The sequence below is a fragment of the Piliocolobus tephrosceles genome, chromosome 11, assembly GCF_002776525.5.
Source record: "Piliocolobus tephrosceles isolate RC106 chromosome 11, ASM277652v3, whole genome shotgun sequence".
In the NCBI taxonomy this organism is placed as follows: Eukaryota; Metazoa; Chordata; class Mammalia; order Primates; family Cercopithecidae; genus Piliocolobus; species Piliocolobus tephrosceles.
In genome coordinates, this window is record NC_045444.1 from 19684678 (window position 1) to 19709105 (window position 24428).

The 24428-nt window shown below is 39.4% G+C and overlaps 1 protein-coding gene across 1 annotated transcript in view; it reads left to right on the forward strand.

The window, feature by feature from the left end:
• Positions 1 to 24428, forward strand: part of UBXN4 (UBX domain protein 4) — a 40891-nt gene that overhangs the window by 10831 nt on the left and 5632 nt on the right. The window contains exons 4-11 of the mRNA XM_023193774.1: positions 218 to 336; positions 1577 to 1751; positions 8681 to 8774; positions 14501 to 14555; positions 15290 to 15454; positions 17064 to 17191; positions 20544 to 20646; positions 23309 to 23440. Of these exons, the coding sequence (XP_023049542.1) occupies positions 218 to 336; positions 1577 to 1751; positions 8681 to 8774; positions 14501 to 14555; positions 15290 to 15454; positions 17064 to 17191; positions 20544 to 20646; positions 23309 to 23440 (971 nt within the window). The remainder of the gene's footprint in view (positions 1 to 217; positions 337 to 1576; positions 1752 to 8680; positions 8775 to 14500; positions 14556 to 15289; positions 15455 to 17063; positions 17192 to 20543; positions 20647 to 23308; positions 23441 to 24428) is intronic.

The window sequence follows — 24428 nt, forward strand, 5'->3', positions numbered from 1 at the left end:
AATGTAGTAGATTCTTCACTTGAATATACCTCATAAATTAACGTGTCACATGTATTAATACTACAGGTATAATGATGTGGTACTTGAAATTATTTAATAAATATGTTAGATTATGTTGTGAAAATCACAAAGATTTGTTTTCCTTTGTTACCAATAATATTTCATAAAACTATCCTTTTGTTTCACATGAATTGTTAGACTTAATTAAACTGTACAGATCCTGTAGTGTGTGTTCCATCCAGTTTCTTTATTGGAGACAGTGGAATTCCCTTGGAAGTAATAGCAGGAAGTATTTCTGCAGATGAACTTGTTACAAGAATTCACAAAGTCCGACAGGTAAGAAGGAACAGAACTGTTATTTCTGTAAATGGTAGGTCAGGAGTTGGAATTTTTTTTTTTTTTTTTTTTTTTTTTTGAGATGAAGTCTTGTTCTGTCACCCAGGCTGGAGTGCAGTGGTGTGATCTCAGCCCAACTGCAGCCTCCACCTCCCAGGTTCAAGTGATTCTCCTGCCCCAGCCTCCCAAGTAGCTGAGATTACAGGCACAATACAATTTTTGTATTGTTAGTAGAGAAGGGGTTTCACCTTGTTGGCTAGGCTGGTCTCAAACTCCTGACCTCAGGTGATCTGCCCGCCTTGACCTCCCAAAGTGCTGAGACTACAGGCGTGAGCCACCGCACCCTTCCTGACATTGGAATATTTTTGGAGCTCCTCTGTATATTTAGGAAACTGCCGTGCCAAAAATTTTAAAAGGTAGTAAGTACTGTCTTCGTCACCTGTTTTGTAAATAGCATAAAGTTATAGGTGCCAGTAGCCAGTACTTAATACTTGACTGACTTCTTTACCTTTTTTTTTTTTTTTTCTTTGAGATGGAGTCTCACTCTGTTGCCCAGGCTGGAGTGCAGTGGACTGATCTCAGCTCACTGCAACCTCTACCTCCCAGGTTCGAGCGATTTTTCTGCCTCAGCCTCCCCAGTGGCTGTGATTACAGGCACGTGCCACCATGCCCAGCTAAATTTTTGTATTTTTAGTAGAGACGGGGTTTTGTCCAGGCTGGTCTCGAACTCCTGACCTCAAGTGATCTGCCCACCTTGACCTCCCAAAGTGCTGGAATTACAGGCATGAGCCACCATGCCCAGCCATCTTTTACCCCAATCTCAACACATAATGTAACATCACCATAACTTTGTTGAAAGAGAAAGCTGCTGTCATATTAAGGCTCTAACTGTATATTGCTTAATATATTTTAAGGACTTTATACTCAGTAATTAATCATTTCTATCTACTTTGGACAAATAGCTAATAGGTTTGTAACTTTTTTCTTTGAAATCTAATTTGAGGGAAAATTAATGGTGTGCTTTAACAAATCTTTTTATGGTCTTGCCACCTTGCAGGTAAATTCCATAATGTGATTATATCATGCTTAGGATTATACATTTTGGACTCATCTGTTTATGAACATTTCATATTTCTCTTTTTATAGAGTATAAATTAACCTGTATTTTGGTCTCTGCTGCCAGGGTAAGTTTAGATTCTTATCTATTAATTAAAATCCAGTTTATTTATTTTCTCCCTAGATGCATTCGCTAAAAAGTGAAGCATCAGTAGCAAATGGCAGTCAGTCAGAAAGTTCAGTGTCTACTCCATCTGCCTCATTTGAACCTAACAACACTTGTGAGAACTCTGAGTCCAGAAATGCAGAGCTTTGTGAGATACTACCCACTTCTGATGCAAAGTCAGATACTGCAACAGGTAACTTTTAATGTACCTTTTTGAGTACAATAGAAGCTCCTTCACTGCATTTTAATACTTAAATATTAATATTTTAAAAATAAATATATTGTATATATTTTTCTTCACATTTATTTAGCTTAAAATTTAAGGATTGTATTAAATACACATGTGTCATTTAGTGGCAGAAGACGGTAAAGTCAGTGAATGTCAGCTTGACTCCCAAATAGTCAACAATCCAGAGCAATTGATTTATAATTTCTGCTATTGCACTATATGCTTCAAGGAATGTCATGACACTGAGCAGTTTTATAAATGTCTTACTAGCCTAGAGAATTCTGAAAGGTTCAAATGAACTAACGTATTATATTTGGAATTGTTTTTATAGCATGTAAAAAGCTATATAAATTTAAGAAAATAGTATTATATGTATATTTTTTAATTAGAGGTAAAAGATAAGTATGAAATAGAGCTTGTAAAAGTAAGAGGTGTGACTGTAAACTCATTGATAGAAAAGCCAAAAGAGAAATTTTATACTGAATTTTTGGGATTGTGGTTGGAGTTGTTTGGTGTAATGTAACTTTGTATTAGGCTACCCAGGGGTAGATAAATCAAGATGTTAGAATATTAGTGTCCTAAAAGATGATTCTACTCCAGCATCCCACACAAATAATCATCAGGCTTTTATTTGAATGCATTCAATGATGGGAAGCTCATTACCTTGCTAGGATGCCTGTTCTGTTGTTGAACAGCTCTAGTTTTTAGAAAGAGTCTTCCTTATATTGAGCTGAAATTTGACGCCCCATAACTTCCTGTTAACATCAATGCTGCCTTGTGGAGTTACACATGACAGGTTTTGAGTATTTGAAGTACAGCTGTTTGTCTGATTTTGAGGTTTTGCATCCATGGATCATTCAACTTCTGGATGTGTACAGACCTGAGGGACTCTATTATGGATGTTCATTTAGGTCTACAACAGAATAATGACTTTAATTATATTTACCTGGATATATATTATTTCCAAAATTCTTTATTCCATTTTGAAGATAGATACATGTTTCCCTCTGGTATAATATTCCTTCAGCCTGAAAATTTTCCTTTAGCATTACTTATTGTACAGGTCTGGAGTTTTCTTTATGGGAAATGACTTTGTTTCATCTTCATTCTGGAAGGATATTTTTGCTGGATATAAAAATTTTATGTTTACAGTTACAGGTATTGTCCACCGTGTTCTGGTCTTCATAGTGTTCTATGAGAAGTCTCCACAAATTGATTGTTCCTCCCTGTAAGGAGTATGTTGGTTTTCTCTGGCTGCTTTCAGGATTTCTTTCTTTCTTTGGTTTTTAGCAATTTGACTGTGATATGCCTAAGTGTATTTTTCTTTGTATTTATCCTGTTTTTAGTTTGCCTAGTTTCTTGCATCTATAAATGTGTGACTTTCACCAAGTTTGGGAAGTTTGGTCCATATATCTTGCTGGAATGAATTACATGTATATTAGGCTTCATGATATTGTCCCACAGGTTTATTTTTTTCACTCTTATTTTTTCTTCTTCTTTGGATTGGATAATTCTGTTGATCTACAAGTTCACTGACTATCATCTCCATTCTGATGTTAAGCCCATCCACTGAATTTTTTATTTTAGATAAAATTCTGTTATGCATTTTTTTAGTTCTAGGATTTCTGTTTCTATCTTATTATAACTTTTTATTTTGAAACAGTTTGACTCATAAGTTACAACAGTTGTGCAGAATGAGTACTCTTAATCTATGTTTTATTCTTTTAATTCATTTCAAGTGTATTTCCCTTTTCCTCATTTGAGTTATAATGGCTGCTTTAAAGTCCTTGTCTGACAGTTTCAATATCTAGCTCATCTGAGGATTGGTTTGTGTTGATCACCTTTACCCTTTAGAATGGGTCACATTTTCCTTTTTGTTTATATGTCAAAAAATGCTGTATTATATCTTGTGCATTGTTGTAGACACTCTGGATTTCATTGTATTCCTGCGAAGAGTGTTTTTGTTTTAGTAGACAGTTAGCTTGGCTAGACTAAAACTGCAAGCTCTGGCTTATCTGAGGTGGGTAGCAGCTCTAATCTCAGTTTTTTGTAGCTTACAAAATTTTTTTTTTGGTCAGTTGTGGTTGTTCACACCTATAATCCCAGTGCTTTGACAGGCCAAGGTGGGCAGATTGCTTAAGCCCAGGAGTTCGAGACCAGCCTGGACAACATGGCAGAACTCTTGTCTCTACAAAAATCCAAAATTAGCCAGGTGTGGTGGTACATGCCTGTAATTTCATCTATTCAGGAGGCTGAGAGATGGGAGGGTTGCTTAAGCTGGGGAGGTTGATACTGCAGTGAGCTGTGATCATGTCACTGCAGTCCATCCTGGGTGACAGAGCCAGACCCTGTGTCTAAAAAAAAAAAAAAATTTTTTTTTTTTTTTTTTGAGGCGGGGTCTGGCTCTGTCTCCCAGGCTGGAGTGCGGTGGCACAAACACAGCTCACTATAATCTCCAACTCCTGGGCTCACGTGATCCTGCTGCTTCAGCTGCCTGAGTAGCTAGGACTCCAGGTGTGCACCACCACACCTGGCAAAATTTTTTTTTTTTTTTTTTTTTGAGACGGAATTTTGCTTTTGTTGCCCAGGCTGGAGTGCAATGGCACAATCTTGGCTCACCACAATCTCCACCTCCCGGATTCAAGCGATTCTCAAGCATGCGCCACCACACCCGGCTAATTTTGTATTTTTAGTAGGGATGGGTTTCTCCATGTTAATCAGGCTGGTCTCAAACTCCCAACCTCAGGTCATCTGCTTGCCTTGGCTTCCCAAAGTGCTGGGATTATAGGTATGAGCCACCGCGCCCAGCCTAATTTTTAAATTATGTTCTTTGCAGAGGTGGGGTCTCACTATGTTACTTAGTCTGTCTCAAACTCCAGTCCTCCAGTAATCCTCCTGCCTTGCCCTCTGAAAGTGCTGGGATTACAGGCATGAGCCATTGCATCCAGGCCTGTAACTTAAAAAAAAAAACAAACAAACAAAAAAAAAAAACTTTTTGTTATGGAAAATTTCAAACATATACAGAAATAGAAAAAAAAATAGTATAAGAAAATCTGATTAATCCATTGCCTAGCTTCATGGCCAGTATTCTTATCTGTGCCCTCCACTCCTCTTCTTTTTCCACTTATTTAGAACAGATCTCAAGTAAAATATTTCAGTATGTATCTCTAAAATATAAGGAAGAAATATAAATCTTTTAAGATTATATATAGTTGCCTTTTAGAATAATTTTTTTTTTTTTTTTGAGACAGAGTCTCACTCTGTTGCCCAGGCTGCAGTGCAGTGGTGTGATCTCGGCTCTCTGCAACCTCCACCTCCCGGGTTCAAGTAATTCTCCTGTCTCAGCCTCCTGAGTAGCTGGGATTACAGGCATGCACCACCACGCCTGGCTAATTTTTGTATTTTTAACAGAGACGGGGTTTCACCGTGTTGGCCAGGCTGGTCTCGAACTCCTGACCTCAGGTGATACACTCGCTCGCCTCAGCTCCCAAAGTGCTGGGGTTGCAGGCGTGAGCCACCGCGCCTGGCCAAAATAAATTTTAGTTATGTAAATTTACAAGCATTTCTAGAGAGAGAACAGAATAACGAACTCGAGGTACTCATCATCCTGCATGAGTGATTCCTGTTATTTGGTCGGTTTTTGTTATCTGTCTCCCTGTATGACCATCTCTCCCAGGTTATTTTGAAGCAAATCTCAGGCATTTGTATGCTTTCATCTTTTAATATATCAGTATCTAAAAGATGAGAAATTTAAAAAAAAAAACCACGATACTATTATCAAGCCAGAAAGTTTCATAGTAATCCTTTTTGTCATCAATTATCTAGGCAATATTTATATTACACTTTTTTTTCAGTTTGATATATTGCTATTGGTTGATGTGTTTTTAAATTTATTATATAGATTTCTGGTCTCCCTGGTAGTTTTTCCTATAGTTTTCCACATTCTGGATTTTACTGCATCCCTATGGAATTGTGTAAGATGTTCCTCTGTCCCCTTTATTCCTCTAAATTTGTAAAGCTACAGACTTGATCAGGTCAGCTTCATTATTCTTTTTGACAAGACCACTTTATAGATGATGATGTATATTTCTCTCAGGAGATACATTATGCCTGTTATTCCAGTTGGCTTTTTAAGCCTAAAGGCAGAACTTCTCTTAATATATTTTTATTATTTTTATCAGTTGTTTTAGCTTATTGAGGGTTTTTTTAAATCCAAATTTTTTTTTTTTTCTTTTGAGACAGAGTCTCGCTCTGTCACCCAGGCTGGAGTGCAGTGGTACAATCTTGGCTCACTGCAGCCTCTGCCTCCCAAATTCAAGTGTTTCTTCTGTCTCAGCCTCCCAAGTAGCTGGGATTACAAGCACCCACAACCATGCCCAGCTAATTTTTGTATTTTTAGTGGTGACGAGGTTTCATCATGTTGGGCCAGGCTGGTCTCAAACTCCTGACCTCAAATGATCCACCCACCTCAGCCTCCCAAAGTGCTGAGACTACAGGCGTGAGCCACCATACACGACCTAGAATTTTTCATTTAGGAATTAGCAGTTAAGGCCGGGCGCGGTGGCTCAAGCCTGTAATCCCAGCACTTTGGGAGGCCGAGATGGGCGGATCACAAGGTCAGGAGATCGAGACCATCCTGGCTAACACGGTGAAACCCCGTCTCTACTAAAATACAAAAAATTAGCCGGGCGTGTTAGCGGGCGCCTGTAGTCCCAGCTACTCGGGAGGCTGAGGCAGGAGAATGGCGTGAACCCAGGAGGCGGAGCTTGCAGTGAGCTGAGATCCGGCCACTGCACTCCAGCCTGGGCGACAGAGCGAGACTCCGTCTCAAAAAAAAAAAAAAAAAAAAAGGAATTAGCAGTTAAATATGAGTGTTAATAAGCTATTTCACACAATTTTGGGTCACCCATGAAGTTACACATGGGCCAGGTACAATGGCTCATGCCTGTGGTCCCAGTACTTTGGGAGGCCAAATTACTTGAGCTCAGGAGTTCAAGACCAGCCTGGGCAGGGTGACAAAACCCAGTCTCTACACAAAATACAAAAATTAGCCAGGCATGTTAGCATGCACTTGTAGCCCCAGCTACTAGGGAGGCTGAAGTAGGAGGATGACTTGATCCCAGGAGGCAGAGGTTGCAGTGAGCCAAGATCATGCCATTGCTCTCCAGTCTGGGCAACAGAGCTAGACCCTGTCACAGAAAAAAAAATTTACAAATTTATATTTTACATCTTCAAGTCACTTATAAAAATACCAAAGGCAGGCCGGGCGCGGTGGCTCAAGCCTGTAATCCCAGCACTTTGGGAGGCTGAGACGGGTGGATCACGAGGTCAGGAGATCGAGACCATCCTGGCTAACACGGTGAAACCCCGTCTCTACTAAAAAAATACAAAAAACTAGCCGGGTGAGGTGGCGGGCGCCTGTAGTCCCAGCTACTCCGGAGGCTGAGGCAGGAGAATGGCGTGAACCCGGGAGACGGAGCTTGCAGTGAGCTGAGATCCGGCCACTGCACTCCAGCCTGGGCGACAGAGCGAGACTCTGTCTCAAAAAAAAAAAAAAAAAAAAAAAACCAAAGGCAGAGAACTTTGTGACATACAATTGGAAATCTCCCTGTATATAACATCTATCCATTTCTCATTGAGTATGAGTCGTAGATTCACCTAACTGTACTCTTATTCAACACTTTTCCCCTATCTTGTCCACAAGTTATGTTCATAAGATGTTAAATTTTTGCTGATAATAAAACATGTCCTCAGCATTCATTTTATTTGCTAAAGAAAGGTTGTTAATTTCCTGTTGAGCCTCTACTGGCTGCTAGTGGTTACCACTTCTTATCCAAGAGTTGCATTCAGTGATACACTGGTAAACGTTTGTCAGAAGTCTCTGTGGAAGCAAAGGTCCATATTTGTAGTATTTGCTAATTTCCAAGGTGTAAATACTCTCACTTTGTTGATTTCAAGTTACCTAAGTTATGCCCCTGAATGGGGAGAGGGAAGAGATATGCACCCTCGTCTCTGCTTAGTCCTACTAATTATTTTTACTACTACTGTAGTAACGAAAATGCTTACCATGTGCCAGTCTCAGTTGTAAGCATTTTACTTGTATTAACACGTATTTCTTATAGCAACCGTGTGAGGTTACTATCCCCATTTTACTGATGAGGTACAGAGGGATTAAGAAACTTACTGAAATGACTTTGTGGCTCCTGAGTCCTTGTTCGCCATTGACTGTAAAGAGGAATCAAGTTGGTGGCAAGTTGTAAGGAAGGGAATGATAGAGGTCTTCTAGAGCAGGCCAGGACAAAAGTCTGTCTTTCAGGAAATCCTTCAAGGAAAACTAGCATAAAGAGGCCCTCTAAGGAACCATTCTGGTCAGCAGAAGCAGATTCCTTGGACCAGTGTAAGTCTAGAGCCATACCCAGGATCAAACCTGGCCTCTATTGCTCACTGCTCAATAGCCATAGCCACATTTTAATTAAAATTAGTTACAATTAAAATTTGTCCCTCACTTTCAGTAACCTCATTTTAGATGTTCAACAGCCGCGTGTCTAGTGGCTGCTGTATTAGACAGTATAGATATTGGACAGCACTGCTCTAGAGTGAAGCCTACCCATAGCCAGGCATGCCTCCTGCCAGATTGGTATTTCTTCATGTTTTACATCTGACCTTTACCTTGGTGATCTTAACTCGGTAACTGCCTTATTTCTATTTGTGAACAGTTTTATTCACGTCTAAACTTTAGGATTAGTAATAGCATATTTAACCCCTCCATTTTTAGGGAAAATATATAATGCTTAATAAGATACAAAATTATTAACAGATGCTATAACCTAGATTTATTCCTTTAAAAAGTTGCATTAAATGCAGTTCTTATTTCTTTTCATTTAATAATTAAGGAGGAGAAAGTGCAGGCCATGCCACTTCCTCTCAGGAGCCTAGTGGATGCTCAGATCGGAGACCGGCAGAGGACCTCAGCATCAGAGTGGAAAGGTTTGCTCTTCTTTTTGCAAATAGCATTTTGTTTAAAAAGACAGTGGTTTTCAGTTATTTCATTAATTTGAATTAAAACTAAAGTTATACAAATGAAGTTTTAGAATTCTGAGTTGAAATTTTTGATCACCTAATTTGTATCCTTAAACATTACACTCTAAGTGTAAAACTTTTCTGTATGTCTGAAGTCACCAGTCAGCTTTTGGTGTGATCATTCTAAGAATCCCCTTTTTAATGGTATTTTGGTACATGGGTGTTTCCATCTGTCACTTCTGCTTTTATCTCTATGCCATAAGGATAATAAGGATAATAAGCTCCAGATGGGCAAGAACTTCAGCTCATTTTATGACTATGTACTGAGCTTGAGTTCTGCATAAGTGGGTGTCTACTAAATGGCATTTTTCATTAGTTGGTCTAATAATCAGATACAAATTTCTGTCTCTTTGTAGTTTCTAGTATTTTTAATGATACAATAATTGTCATATCATAGTCTTTTATTACAGACGTGCACCACCACACCAGCTAATTTTTTTTTGCATATTTAGTAGTGACAGGGTTTCACCATGTTGGCCAGGCTGATCTTGAACTCCTGACTTCAGATGATCTGCTTGCCTTGGCCTCCCAAAGTGCTGGGATTACAGGCGTGAGCCACCGCACCTGGCCTGTTAATGGTTTTTTGTTTGTTTGTTTTTGAGATGAAGTCTGGCTCTGTTGCCAGGCTGGAGTGCAGTGGTGTGATCTCGGTTCACTGCAATCTCCTCCTCCCAGTTCAAGTAATCCTCATACCTCAGCTTCCTGAGTATCTGGGATTACAGGTGTGTGCCACCGTGACTGGCTAATTTTTGTATTTTTAGTAGAGACGGTTTTGCCATGTTGGCCAGGCTGGTCTCGAACTCCTGGCCTCGGGTGATCCACCGGCCTTGGCCTCTCAAAGTGCTGAAATTACAGGCTTGAGCCACCATGTCCGGCCAGGATATGCAATGTTTTATTAAAGCTAACAGATGTGAAATAGGAATCTTTTAACGAATCTTTAGTTAAAATGCATTATTTTGTTTATTTCATTATAGTTTTTTCCCCCACCCCGAGACGGAGTTTTGCTCTTTCCCCCAAGCTGGAGTGCACTGGCACAATCTCAGCTCACTACAACCCCCACCTCCTGGATTCAAGCGATTCGCCTGCCTCAGCCTCCCAAGTAGCTGAGATTACAGTTTTCCACCACCACGCCTGGCTAATTTTTGTATTTTTAGTAGAGATGGGGTTTCACCATGTTGACCAAGCTGGTCTCGAACTCCTGACTTCAAGTGATCCTCCCACCTCGGCCTCCCAAAGTGCTAGAATTACAGGCATGAGCCACCATGCCCAGCCGTGTCATTATGTTTAAAATGGGCAGAATTATCTGGCAAAGATAATACATAGTACCATGAATTCGTCTTTTTATTTGAATAAGTTTCAAACTTCAATGTTGAAAAAATAGTGTAATGACCACCTTTCAACTTTTTTCTTTTTTTTTTCTTCTGATTCATTGGAAAGTTGCAGACATAATTTCACTTCATGCCTAGATACCTCAGCATGCATCTCCTAGGAAGACATTGGCTGAGGGTCTGTGGGCTTTGAGCAAGGACTCCAGCCTAGGCTGGAGGATCTGTGCTCACAGACCCATGTCCTGCTCCCTTCTGGTACCCAGGCAGGCATAGTGACCATTAAGTAGTAGATGCCAGCCAGCATAATGGCTCACGCCTGGAATCCCAGCACTTTGGGAGGCCAAGGTATGTGGATCAACTGAGGTCAGGAGTTTGAGACCAGCCTGAGCAACATAGTGAAACCCTGTCTCTACTAAAAATACAAAAATTACCTGGACATAGTGGTGGGTGCCTGTAATCTCAGCTACTCGGGAGGCTGACACAGGAAAATTGCTTGAATCCAGGAGGTAGAGATTGCAGTGAGCTAAGATTATGCCACTGCACTCCAGCCTGGGCAACAAGAGAGGAAATCCATCTCCAAAAAAAAAAAGTCAATGCCCAAATGAAGAAGTTATGGAACAGTCAATTTGTTACTAAATTAGATGTAGTGTAGCTTTTCACCCAGATTAAAACAAACTTACATTTGTATTTCTCAGAAGAAAATTCTACAAATGGTCTGTAAATACATTTATACACCATTTTCAGATGGTGTATATTTTCAGATATAAACACAATACCATTATCATACTCGAGAAATTCTAAATTGATACAGTAAGATTATCTAATTTGTTGTTCAAATTCAGATTTCCCAGTTGCTCCAATAATGGCCCTTTTAACTTTTTTTCCTTGATTCAAGATCCAGTCAAGGATTGTTCATTGCATTTAGTTTAGATTCTAAATCCAAGGCATTTCTATTCTTGTTTGCATTTTTGATGATTTAGACATTTTGAAGAGTCTAGGTTAGTTGTTTCTACAATGTCCTTTGATCTGGTCCCTGTTCTATCATTAGATTCAGATTAAACTCTGATAGGAACATTACCAAGATAATGTTTTGTCTTTTCCATTACTCATATCAGGAGACAAGTAATATCAGATGTATGCGTTATTGGAAATGTAAAGTTTATTTGGTTAGGATAGTATCTGTTGGGTACCCTTTTCATTTTCTAATACGTAAGTTGTCTATGGGGTGATCCTTTGAAACGGTAAATATCCTACTGCTTAAAAACTTTCACCCACTAGTTTCGGCATTCATTGATTTTTGCTGTAATCACCTATTTCATTGATGTTTAAAAATTGTGGGCCGGGCGTGGTGGCTCAAGCCTGTAATCCCAGCATTTTGGGAGGCCGAGATGGGCGGATCATGAGGTCAGGAGATCGAGACCATCCTGCCTAACCCGGTGAAACTCCGTCTCTACTAAAAAATACAAAAAACTAGCCAGGTGAGGTGGCGGGTGCCTGTAGTCCCAGCTACTTGGGAGGCTGAGGCAGGAGAATGGCGTAAATCTGGGAGGCAGAGCTTGCAGTGAGCTGAGATCCGGCCACTGCACTCCAGCCTGGGGGACAGAGCGAGACTCCGTCTCAAAAAAAAAAAAAAAAAAGTATTTTCTTCATTCTATTTTTTCTACATTATCAGCTAGCATTCTTCTGTAGAGAAATGCTTTCATCTACCCCCTCTACTTTCCATCTGCTCACCCCCGCTGCCTTTTTCCAGTAAACTACTTATTGGACACCAGCACCCAGATGAAGGAATAGAAAATTACCAGTGCTCGTCTGGCACAGTGGCTCACGCCTGTAATCTCAGCACTTTGGGAGGCCGAGGTGGGTGGGTCACTTGAGATCAGGAGTTCGAGACCAGCCTTGCCAACATGGTACTACCTTGTCTCCACTAAAAATACAAAAATTAGCTGGGCGTGGTGGTGTGCATCTGTAGTCCCAAGCTACTGAGAAGTCTGAGGTAGGAGAATCACTTGAACCCGGGAGGCAGAGGTTGCAGTGAGCCGAGATCATGCCTCTTCACTTCTGGGCAACAAAGTGAGACCTTGTCTCAAAAAAAAAAAAAAAAAAAAAAAAATTAACAGTACCTAACCAGCTTTCCTTATGCCCCTTCCCAATTATGGATTCCCTCTGTAAGATGATCACTATCCTGAATCTAACACTGTAGGTTAGTCTGTTTGTGAACTTTGTGATGGAATCATCCAACATGTATTTTTGTGTTTGATCTCCTTTGTTTAGCTTTGTAGTTTGAGGCTTATCCATATTGCATGTTGCAGTAATTGGTGCACTCTCACTACTTTATAGTATTCTATTTGACTCTACTATGATTTATTAATCCATTCTACTATTCGTGGGTATTAGGATTGTTTTCTGTTTGGGGCTATTTGAATGGAACTGCTATGAGGAACATTCTTGTATATGTCTTGGTGAATGTGTGTACACATTTCTTCTGGGCATATATATGAAAAGCGGGAATTTCTGGGTTACAGATACTGATCAAACAGCTTTCCAAAGTGGTTAGGCCAATTTACAGTTCCCCTTAGCAGTTAAGACATGTCACAGATGCTTTTTTTTTTCTCTCATGTGTTACTATCCATTTCTCTCTTCTTTTTGGTGCACAAATTGCCCCAAATTTGACTTGTTGGAATACCCTTCATATTGGTTCTTCTGGCCTTTTGACATGTCTCCAACATTCCTTGAGTACTCACTCCTTTGATTGCTGGCACACGTTGTTCAGCTGAGTTCTAATAAATGTATACACCAAACACTTTTAGAGAAAATACCATTTTTCATTTAAAAAAATGAAATATAATTCACTACCATGAAATTGAAAGTGTACAATTCAGTGAGTTTTAGTATATTCACAAGGTTGTGCATCCATTACCACTGTCTAATTTCAGAATCATTATTTTATTTTTTAATTTTTTAATTTTTTTGAGATGGAGTCTCGCTCTGTTGCCCAGGTTGGAGTGCAGTGGTGCCATCTCGGCTCACTGCAACCTCCACCTACCGGGTTCAAGTGATTTTTCCTGGCTCAGCCTCCTGAGAAGCTGGGATTACAGGCGCACACCACCACACCCGGCTATTTTTTGTATTTTTAGTGGAGACAGGGTTTCACCATGTTGGTCAGGCTGGTCTCAAACTCTTGACCTCGTGATCTGCCCAGCTTGGCCTCCCAAAGTGCTGGGATTACAGGCATGAGCCACCGTGCGTGGCCTATTTTATTAGTTTTTGAGATGGGATTTCATCACATTGCACGCTACCATGCTCAGCTAGTTTTGTATTATTTATTTATGTATTTATTTATTTATTTTCTGAGGCGGAGTCTCACTCTCTCACCCGGGCTGGAATACAGTGGCATCATCTCGCCTCACTGCAGCCTCCGCCTCCTGGCGGATTGAGCCAGGTTTGAGCCACTGTGCCTGGCCTAATTTTTTATTTTTTGTAAAGATGGAGTCTCAAGTTGTTGCCCATACTGGTTTCAAACTCCAGGGCTTAGGCTCTCCTCCTGCCTCAGCCTCCTGCAGTGCTGTGATTACAGATGTGAGCCACCACACCCAGCCTCCATTTGTTTGTCTGTTTCAGACAGTGGTCTCCCTCTGTCACCCAGGCTGGAATGTGGTAGCACGAACGTGGCTCACTGCAGCCTCGACCTCCCGGCTCAAGCAATTCTCTCACCTCAGCCCCGATAGACAGGGTTTTGCCATGTTGCTCAGGCTGGTCTTTAGCTCAAGAGATTCAACCACCTTGGCCTCCCAAAGTGTTGGGATTACAGGTGTGAGCCACTGTGCCTGGCCTCCATTCATTTTTAATTGATGAACTTCTTACAGTTGAGAATCAAGTTGGTGTTAGTAATTTGGTATTAATAATTTGCTGGCCTTATGTTTTTGTTTTTTATTTTTACAGTTTTTTTTTTTAAACTATAGTGCTATTTACTTTTATATAAGGAGTAGAGCATTTATCAGTCACTGATTTATATATTTGCTTGAAAATGTATTTGTAGATTTTAAAGTCAATGTCAGGTAAATCAGAAGGAAAAAGGGAAACTAATTATAAGTGGGAAGTGAGGCATTTAGACTGAAGCTAGGCTTCTGATGGGCTCTCGTTGACTCCAGGATTTCTGTAGGAGCCTGAAGCCAGGCAGATAAATTGTTGCTTGCTTTTTGTTTGTTTATTTCTCCAATTGTTTTAGCTAAATCCATCTCCTAAATATGTTTTATATTAATATGATGTGTCTCAATTAGTGTGTGTGTTTCTTTTTTTTTAATACAGACTAACAAAAAAACTTGAAGAAAGGAGAGAAGAGAAAAGAAAAGAGGAAGAACAGGTAAAGTTCATGCAGTTAGCATTGTTTTATCCTCTCATTAACTGAGGTTATGATTGATTATTCTATTCAGTGTGGCAGGCCTAGGGTGACTTCCTAGTTTTAGTTGTTGTTGCAGCACTATGAAGATAATTCCTATCTGTTTTCTCTAGTAGAGTCATAGGATATACATTTTTTGTGTTCTTTTCGTAAATTGCTACGAATGCTTTTCGTAAATTGCTACCATGCTTTTTCCCTCTGCAATGATTTTTTTATACTAAGAATAAAGGGCCTGGAGCTAAAATTGTTTGGCTTGAGGCAGAACAAAGTTTTAGTTCATTTTTGTGAAAAAATGTGTAGACATTTTGCTGAATTTTTCCTCTCCTGTTAAGCATTCTAGCACATGGTTCATTTTTCTCACCACATGTACCTAACTGTGTAGCATTTCTTTGGAGTTCTAATGTAGGAAGGTTACCATTTCATTCAAGCCAAATACATGACTGCCATCTTGTCCCTGAAGGGTAATATATTTAACCTCATGACTAAAGGCCTGTAATTATGCTTGCCTTCAACTTACGCTGACTACATTATTATCTTAACAGACCACTGGCAATGATTTGTAGATTGATAGACATTTGACCATTAACCATGCCATTAATAAACTCATCTAGACTTAACTGCAGTTTTCCTTACATTCAAAATATCTGGGGCAGATTTTCAAGTTGTTTTTGGATCATAAAACCTTTTCTTTAATTCAGAGAGAGATTAAGAAGGAAATTGAGAGGAGAAAAACTGGAAAAGAAATGTTGGATTATAAAAGAAAACAAGAAGAAGAATTAACAAAAAGAATGTTGGAGGAAAGAAACAGAGAAAAGGCAGAAGATAGGGCAGCTCGAGAACGTATAAAACAGCAGATTGCATTGGTAAGTCTTAAGTTTCCAGACGTTCATGAAATTGTTTTTCTGTACGCAGTAGCTTTAGATTACTACCAGACTGTGCACACAAAAATAGTAGTCTTTAGTGACTCATAGACTACCAATGATGAGCTTCCTTTTATTAGAAATTGTAAATGAATTAAAATAGTTAAGATTAAAATTAGAGTTGATTTTTTTCAAAGTGAATTTTATTCATATTTTTTAAATTTATGACTTTTATCAGCATTCAGAAAGCAGCTTGTAAAGATTCCCTAGAAAATGAGCTAAGTGCCTAGTAGTCTTCTCTAGTCACAGGCACACTTTTTTGCAACATTCAAAGGATTTAGGCACATCATAAAGCTTACTTTGCAACAATTGCTTTTAGAATTCATCAGCTGCAATACATATTAAAACCATCCCGCCAGGTGTGGCTCATGCCTGTAATCCCAGCACTTTGGGAGGCCGAGGCAGGCTGATCACCTGAGGTCGGGAGTTCAAGACTTGCCTAGCCAACATGTTGAAACCCGTCTCTACTAAAAATACAAAAATTAGTCGGGTGTGGTGGTGGGCGCCTGTAATCCCAGCTACTTGGGAGGCTGAGGCAGGAGAATCACTTGAACCTGGGAGGTGGAAATTGCAGCAGGCTGACATCGTGCTATTGCACTCCAGCCTGGGCGACAAAAAGCGAAACTCCATCTCAAAAAAAAAAGAAAGAAAACCATCCCTACCTTAATATTTTTTGTTCATTTGGTCAGTCAACAAGTTTTGGTTGAGCATTCATTATTTATTTATTTTTGAGATGGAGTTTTAGTCTTGTTGCCCAGGCTGGAGTGCAATGGCGCAATCTCGGCTCACTGCAACCTCCGCCTCCCGAATTTAAGCAATTCTCCTGTCTTAGCCTCCCAAGTAGCTGGGATTACAGGCACATGCCAACATGCCTGGCCAATTTTTGTATTTTTAGTAGAGACGGGGTTTCATCACATTGGTCAGGCTGGTCTTGAACTCCTGACTTAAGGCGATCCACCCACCTTGGCCTCCCAAAGTGCTAGAATTACAGGCCCAGCCTTGTTGAGCATTTATTATGTGCCAGACCTCGTTCCAGTCTTGGAGATAAAATAGCAAATTCCTGTCCTTGTTTCCTTAATAATAATTCTGGTCTCCGACAGTTGATAAAACTAAAAAATAACAGTTCCAGAATGTTAAAGTTCGCATATGGTGTTAGAGAATTTCAGGCAGCAAGGCACAGTGGCTCACAACTGTCATCCCAGAATTTTGGGAGACCGAGGTGGAAGGATTGCTTGAAACCAGGAGTACGAGACCAGCCTGGGCAACAAAGCGAGACCCCACCTCTACAAGAAAAGAAAAAAATTAGCTGAGTATGGTGGCATGCACCTGTAGTCCCAGCTACTCTGGAAGCTGAGGTGGGAGGATTGCTTGAGCCCAGGTGTTCAGAGGCTGCAGTGAGCTGTGATTGTACCACTGCACTCCAGCCTTGATGACAGAGCAAGACCCTGTCTCTTAATAAAAAAAAAAGAATTGCATGCATACTTCTGTTTGGAATTGTGTGAATTGACCATTCTGGCAGTAAAGCTAATTGGTTTTTAATGATGTTTCAAAGGACCGTGCAGAGAGAGCTGCTCGTTTTGCAAAGACAAAGGAAGAAGTAGAGGCTGCCAAAGCTGCTGCCTTGCTAGCCAAACAGGCAGAAATGGAAGTCAAGAGGGAATCTTACGCAAGAGAAAGAAGGTACTTTATTTCATGCTGAAATATCTCTCCACATAGGGGCTGAGGAGAATGATTACAGGTAGTTTTTAACACTGATGTGTACTGTGGTTATAAGCAATCAATTCCAGAGGGACATATTGATTCATTTGACAGCTCCCAATGATATCTATCATTTCGTGTTAGTGTACACTAAAAAAGTACTACATAAATAACTTTTAAGAGAGGGCCCAATAAATATCTGTTTTCCAAAGACAGAAATGATTTGTAACCAAATGAATATAATGTTTATCTTATACGTATTAGGATTCTTTAGTTGTCAGAATCCCCTATCAGATAGTTTTAAGCAAAAGAGGAGACACGTTGGCTCTGCAGTTCAGAAATCCAAGGGTGAATTTGGTTAGGCGTGGCTGTTTCCAGCGATCTAAAGGATACCATTAAAATTTCTCTCTCTCTTTTTAATTCTTGGTGTCTTCTGTTTTAGCTTCATTCTCAGAGAAACTCTCCATGGTGTCAGGAGAGCCCAGCACCTCCTGGCACTTTCAGAACCTTGAATTCACGATCCCAGACAGAAGAGATTAACCTTTTCTCTCTCATGCTTGTATTGAGAATGAGAATTCCGATTGCCCCTGTTTGGATCATGTGGCCACCTTCAGACCAGTCAGTGTCCACATGTGTGGGCCCTCTGGTTGGAGGAGGTGACATGTCCAACCTTGTGGCGAAGGAGGTGGGGGAAATGTTACTGATAATTATACCAGAATGAATGACACATAGCAGGGTAAGAAGGCAGTTCCCAAAACAAAAATATGTTGAAAAGACAAAAAAAGTTTAGATTTCCAGTACACCTTGCTAGTTGGATTATGGTTAATACTTATTGTCTTCTCTGTGCCTTTTCATATTTACATATTGGACAGTTAACAAGTAGTATTTTGTAATCAGAAAAATTACTTTTTAAAAATAATTTTCCAAAAATGATGAAGTAATAAATTTAACAAAAGTGTTAAGATTTGTGTGCTAAAAATGACAAAACATTGTTGAAAGATTTAAGACCTAAATACATGGAAAGTATCCTATGTTCATAGATAAGAATACTTAATATTGTTAAGATGATAATCCTCCCCAAACTGATCTATAGAGTCAACATTCCTACCAAAATTCCAGCTGCCTTTTTTCCATAAATTATAAACCTAAAATTCATATGGAAATGCAAGAAACACAGTAGTTAATCTGGAAAATGAAGATGGATGACTCATACTTCCCGATTTTCAAACTTACTACAAAGCTATACAGTGATGTAATGATACAAGATGAACATATGGACCAGTGTAATAGAATGGAGTCTCTAGAAATAAACCCTTACATTTATGAACTGTTTATTTTTGAAAAGGGTACCAAGATTATTGAGTGGGAAAGAAGAATCTTTTCAACAAAAGGTGCTTGGACAACTGAATAGCTACATGCAAAATAATGAATTTGGACCTTTACCTCACACCACGTACAAAATTAACTCAATGGATCATCTACTAAAAAGTAAAACTGTATAAAATATATATTCTTAGAGGAAAAAAGAGGAGTATATTTTTGTGATCTAGGAGTAGCCAATAGATTGTTAGACATGGCACTAAAAGCACAGGAACAAAATTTAAAAATAGATAAATCAGACTTCATCAAAATTTAAAACTTTTGTGCTTTGAAGGATATCATCAAGAAACAGCTGACCGGGTGCGGTGGTTCACGCCTGTAATCCCAGCACTTTGGGAGGCCGAGGTGGGCGGATCATGAGGTCAGGAGATCGAGACCATCCTGGCCCACACGGTGAAACCCCGTCTCTACTAAAAATACAAAAATTAGCCGGGCGTGGTGGCACATGCCTGTAATCCCAGCTACTCGAGAGGCTGAAGCATGAGAATCGCTTGAACCAGGGAGGCAGAGGTTGTAGTGAACCGAGATCGTGCCACTGCACTCCAGCCTGGGTGACAGAATGGGACTCTGTCTCAAAAAAAAAAAAAAGTGCAAAGAACAACCCATAGAATTGGAGAAAATATTTGCAAATCATATATTTGATAGGAGACTTGTGTTTAGATTATAGAAAGAGCCTATGACTTAATTATAAAGACACCCAGTTCAAATATGTGGAAAGGATTTGAATAGACATTTCTCCAAGGAAGATATACAAATGGCCAGTAAGCACATGAAAAGATGTTCAACATCATTAGTCATTAGGGAAATCAAGTCAAACCCACAATGAGATACTATTTCACACCCACTAAGTATGACTACATGTAAAGAGAAAGTAATAAGTGTTTGTGAGGATGTGGATAATTGGGAACCTTTCTGTGTTACTGGTGGGATTGTAAAATAATATAGCCATCTTGGAAAACAGTTTGCTAATAACGCAAAATGTTAAGTATAGTGTTATCATAGGACCCAGCAGTTCTACAGCAGCAGTTTATACAGTAGTTTATATCCAAGAGAATTGAAAACGTCCACACAAAAACCTGTACATGAGTATTCCTAGCAGCATTAGTCAAAATAGCTAAAATGTGTTAATAACCCAAATGTCCAGCAACTGAAGAATGTGTAAACTGTATCTCATACAACAAAGTTTTTCAGCAATAAGAATAAGAACTGATACATGCAACAACATGGGTGAACCTTGAAAATATAATTTCCATGAAAAAAACAAGTTGCAAAAGTCACATACTGTATGATTCCATTATATGATATGCCCAAAATAGACAAATTCATAGTAGATTAGTGGTTGCCAGGGTCTGGAGGAGGGAGGTATGGGGAGTGACTGCTAATGGGGTTGGAGTTCCTTTTTGGCATGATGCAAATGTTCTGGAATTAGATAATGATGATAGTTGCACAATTCTGAATATATTTAAAAACCGCTGAATTGTACACTTTAAAAGCCTTAATTTTTGTTTGTTTGAGACGGAGTCTCACTCTGTTGCCCAGGCTGGAGTGCAATGGCGTAGTCTCAGCTCACTGCAACCTCTGCCTTCCGGGTTCAAGCGATTCTCCTACCTCAGCCTCCTGAGTAGCTGGGATTACAGGCGTGCACCACCCTGCCCAGCTAATTTTTGTATTTTTTAGTAGAGAGAGGGTTTCGCCACGTTGGCCCGGCTCAGGTGATCTGCCCACCTTGGACTCCCAAAGTGCTGGGATTACAGGCGTGAGCCACGGCACCTAGCCTAAAAGGGTTAATTTTTTAAGATGAATCTCAGTAAAGCAGTTATTAACAAATAAAAAGATCTGATATTGTGGGAAAAACTATTGTCATTGCACATTTCCACTTCCATTTTCTGTAACTTAGTGATATTGTTTAATACATAGAGGTGAAGATTGTGACTTTAATTTTCTTTTTTGATAGCACTGTTGCAAGAATTCAATTCCGTCTTCCTGATGGTTCTTCCTTTACAAATCAGTTCCCTTCTGATGCTCCTCTAGAAGAGGCAAGGCAGTTTGCTGCACAGGTAAATTTATGTCTTGAGTTGTAGTAAAAATAGATGTATATAGTTTACTAAATTGTAGGAAGGGAAAATTTCAAAGCAGAAGTTGAATGTGAATAAATTGTGACCTCTCCAGGAGGGAGGCACAGACACCTCTGAGATATTGTGGAAATTCTGTTGTGTGTTAGTGCATATGAGAGTAACATATCTGCTTTGTGTGCGGAAGTAGGAATTTGCTGATACTGTACAATAGGTCCTGGGAACTTTTCTTTTTTAAAATTTTTTGAGACAGGATCTCACTGTGTTGCCTAGGCCGGAGTGCAGTGGTGCGATCACAGCTCCCTGCAGCCTCAACCTCCTGGGCTCAAGCAACCCTCCCACCTCAGCCTCCCAAGTAGCTGGAACTTACAGATACTGCCATGCCTTGCTAATTTTTGTACTTTTTGTAGAGACAGGGTTTCACCATGTAGCCAGGCTGGTCTTGAACTCCTGGGCTCAAGCATTCCTCCCACCTCAGCCTTGCAATGTGTTGGGATTACAGATGTGAACCACCTAGTCCAGCCACTGGGAACTTTTTTCACTGATTAGTAGACTCATTGGAGGAGTGACAAGCAAGTGATTTCCCGAAGGTCTAATGTGATGAAGTTGTCCCACTACCCTGAAATGGAAGCAGTTTTTCTCAGTCTTCTCTCCATTTCCTACAGATTGCTTAGGGGCTGGTCATTTTCTTACAATCTACCTGTTGGCTAAGCAAAAAGAGGCAGTAAACTTTATTGACAATAGTATCTTCTTCAGGAATTTACTTCCAAAAGGTGGCTTTACTCAAAATCTGAATGGAATATATACCTTAAGATATAAGTAGTTTTCAATTTGTTTTTATTTCCTGATGGATTCCTTATTCAAAATGGATTCTGAGTATCAGATGTCCTTTGGGTTCTAGGCTCATTATATGTATCAGTATTTTTTTCATATATATAACTTCAAGGTTAAAATTAGGGAGTTGGATTCAGATCTTTCTGCCAGACCTTTTCTCCCCCATTTGGTCTTCTTACTTACAGGTTTCAGGAGAAGGACACCTCAAAAGCTGTTCACCTTCTTGCACTGGTGAATTAGGCTAGACAATGTAAACATTGATTTTAAAAACTGTTTCCCCCTAAGCTTTATAGTAGAAGCAGTCCCAAATAGACGCTTTCATTCTTCTTTTGTCTTGGAGCCTCCCACAATGTGTCCCCTATCCTGAGTTTCACTGCTTTTGCCACAGGTAAATGAAGAGGGGACTACATGGGAAAAAGAGATCTTCGATTACATTTGTCCTATTAAAACTCCACCTCAGGCCAGGCATGGTAGCTCACGCCTGTAATCCCAGCACTTTGGGAGGCCGAGGTGGGTGGATCACGAGGTCAGGAGTTCAAGACTAGCCTGACCAACATGGTGAAACCCCATCTATTCTAAAAATACAAAAATTAGCCGGATGTGGTAGTGTGCGCCTGTAATCCCAGCTACTCAGGAGGCTGAGGCAGGAGAATCGCTTGAACCCAGGAGGCAGAGGTTGCAGTGAGCTGAGATTGCACCACTGCACTGAAGTCTGTGCGACAGAGCAAGATTCCATCTCAAAAAAAACAAAAAACAGGCTGGGCGCGGTGGCTGACACCTGTAATCCCAGCACTTTGGGAGGCCGAGATGGGCAGATCACGAGGTCAGGAGATGGAGACCATCCTGGCTAACACGGTGAAACCCCATCTCTACTAAAAATACAAAAAATTAGCCAGGCGTGGTGGCGGGCACCCGTAGTCCCAGCGACTCAGGAGGCTGAGGCAGGAGAATGGCGTGAACCCGGGAGGTGGAGCTTGCAGTGAGCCGAGATCACGCCACCGCACTCCAGCCTGGGTGACAGAGCGAGACTCCATCTCAAAAAAAAAAACAAAAAGAAACAAAAAACTCCACCTCAGTACAGTTACCAAGTTTTGTATTTTTATATGTCTTTAGAACAGTGAGGGGTATGTGTGATCTACGGTAAAAAAATAAAAATTAAAAAAAAAACTACAAAAAACAAGTTAATCTCCTTCTTTGGAATCTTCTAGGGAAAGACACACAGATGTCTAAGATTTTACAGTGATTTTTATATGTAGAGACTTAAAACTGTGAGGGAATTATGGTGCTGTCCATTGTACGTTCCTGGATCTGGGATTGTGTGTATCGTGTAGGTTGATTATGGACCATTTGTGCCTTGAGACGAGGAGGCTACATTTCCTGAAGGTATATATGAGGGAAATACTGGTCTAGTCCAGATTCTTAATAGGGATTACCTGTAATCCAAATGTGTGTTCATGAGACATTAATGTAAGTTTGCCAAAGGATAGTGAAAACCTAATGATGAACTGCAGCAGTACTTAAAGGAGATACACAATTGTCCATTTTTACTCAATTTATTTGTGTTTTTAGGAACTACATTTTGCTATTTTGTGGTCATCTTTGAGTTGTAGAAGCTTTTAAAAACTGGATTTGATAGCTTTTCAGCTGCTTTGGGGGTTGGAAGCACAGTTTTATACCTTTTTGTGAGTTAACATGTAATGAACTTTTAAAATTAAGGCAATTTTAATTAAAGCAGTCATTTTGGATTCATCTGAGTAATGTAATATCTTAGTTTTAAAGGCACCCTTGTAAGTTTTCAAAACTTATGTTACAGACTGTTGGCAACACTTACGGTAATTTTTCGTTAGCAACCATGTTTCCCAGGAGGGAATTTACCAAAGAAGATTATAAAAAGAAGTTACTGGATTTGGAACTTGCCCCAAGCGCTTCGGTGGTACTATTGCCAGTATGTATAATACAGATGCATTTTTTTCTCTTCTTACCATTATCTGTTTATCATATTCTTCATTTCTTACAATTAGGGGAAAGGAAGTGCAGAGGTATACTGTGGGTAATTAAAATTCAAGTTATCCAATAATTAGATGAATTTATGATTCCATTATCCTGTGCTTTATTTGTATTGCTGATATTACTTGTGAGACATGAAATAGTTTAATTTTCAACTTTTTTCTTCACATATTTTTGTGTACAAAAAAATGACCAATAGAAGACAATAAGAAATGCAGATTATCAGCCTAATCCACACATTTAGTGTCTTTTATTTATATACGCTCTACTGTTTGCCAAGTTTTAAAAAAAAATTATTTTAACATAAAAATAACATGAATATTCAAACAGATTATCCCATTTGATCTGCACAACAATATTTTAATCTCTGGTGAAGAAAAGAAGACAGCTTAAATGACTGCTGCCAAGGTCCTACCTTAAGTGCTATAACTGGGATGAGAGCCTGGGTCTTCTGTGTCCTGGTTAACATAATTTTCCTTGCTCTATACTAGACATGTCCCCCACCCCAAAACAGCTCTCCAGTAATCAGGATTTCATTGTTTAAACCATTTTTTTAATCAGCAAGAAAGACTTTTCTTATAAAAGTTTAATATTCTTAAAAAATGGCTCATTTCACTGAGAACAACTTTCTAGTTTGTATATTACAATTTCTCCTAAACAGAGCTCCAAATAATTATAACATACAATTACATACAATTGTATATATAATATAGAGTATTATACAATTATAATATTGTATATATAATATACAGTATTATACAATTACAATATTGTATATATAATATACGGTACAATTATAACATTGTATATATAATATACAGTATTATGCAATTGTAATATTGTATATATAATACACAGTATTATGCAATTATATTGTATATATAATACACAGTATTATGCAATTATAATATTGTATATATAATACA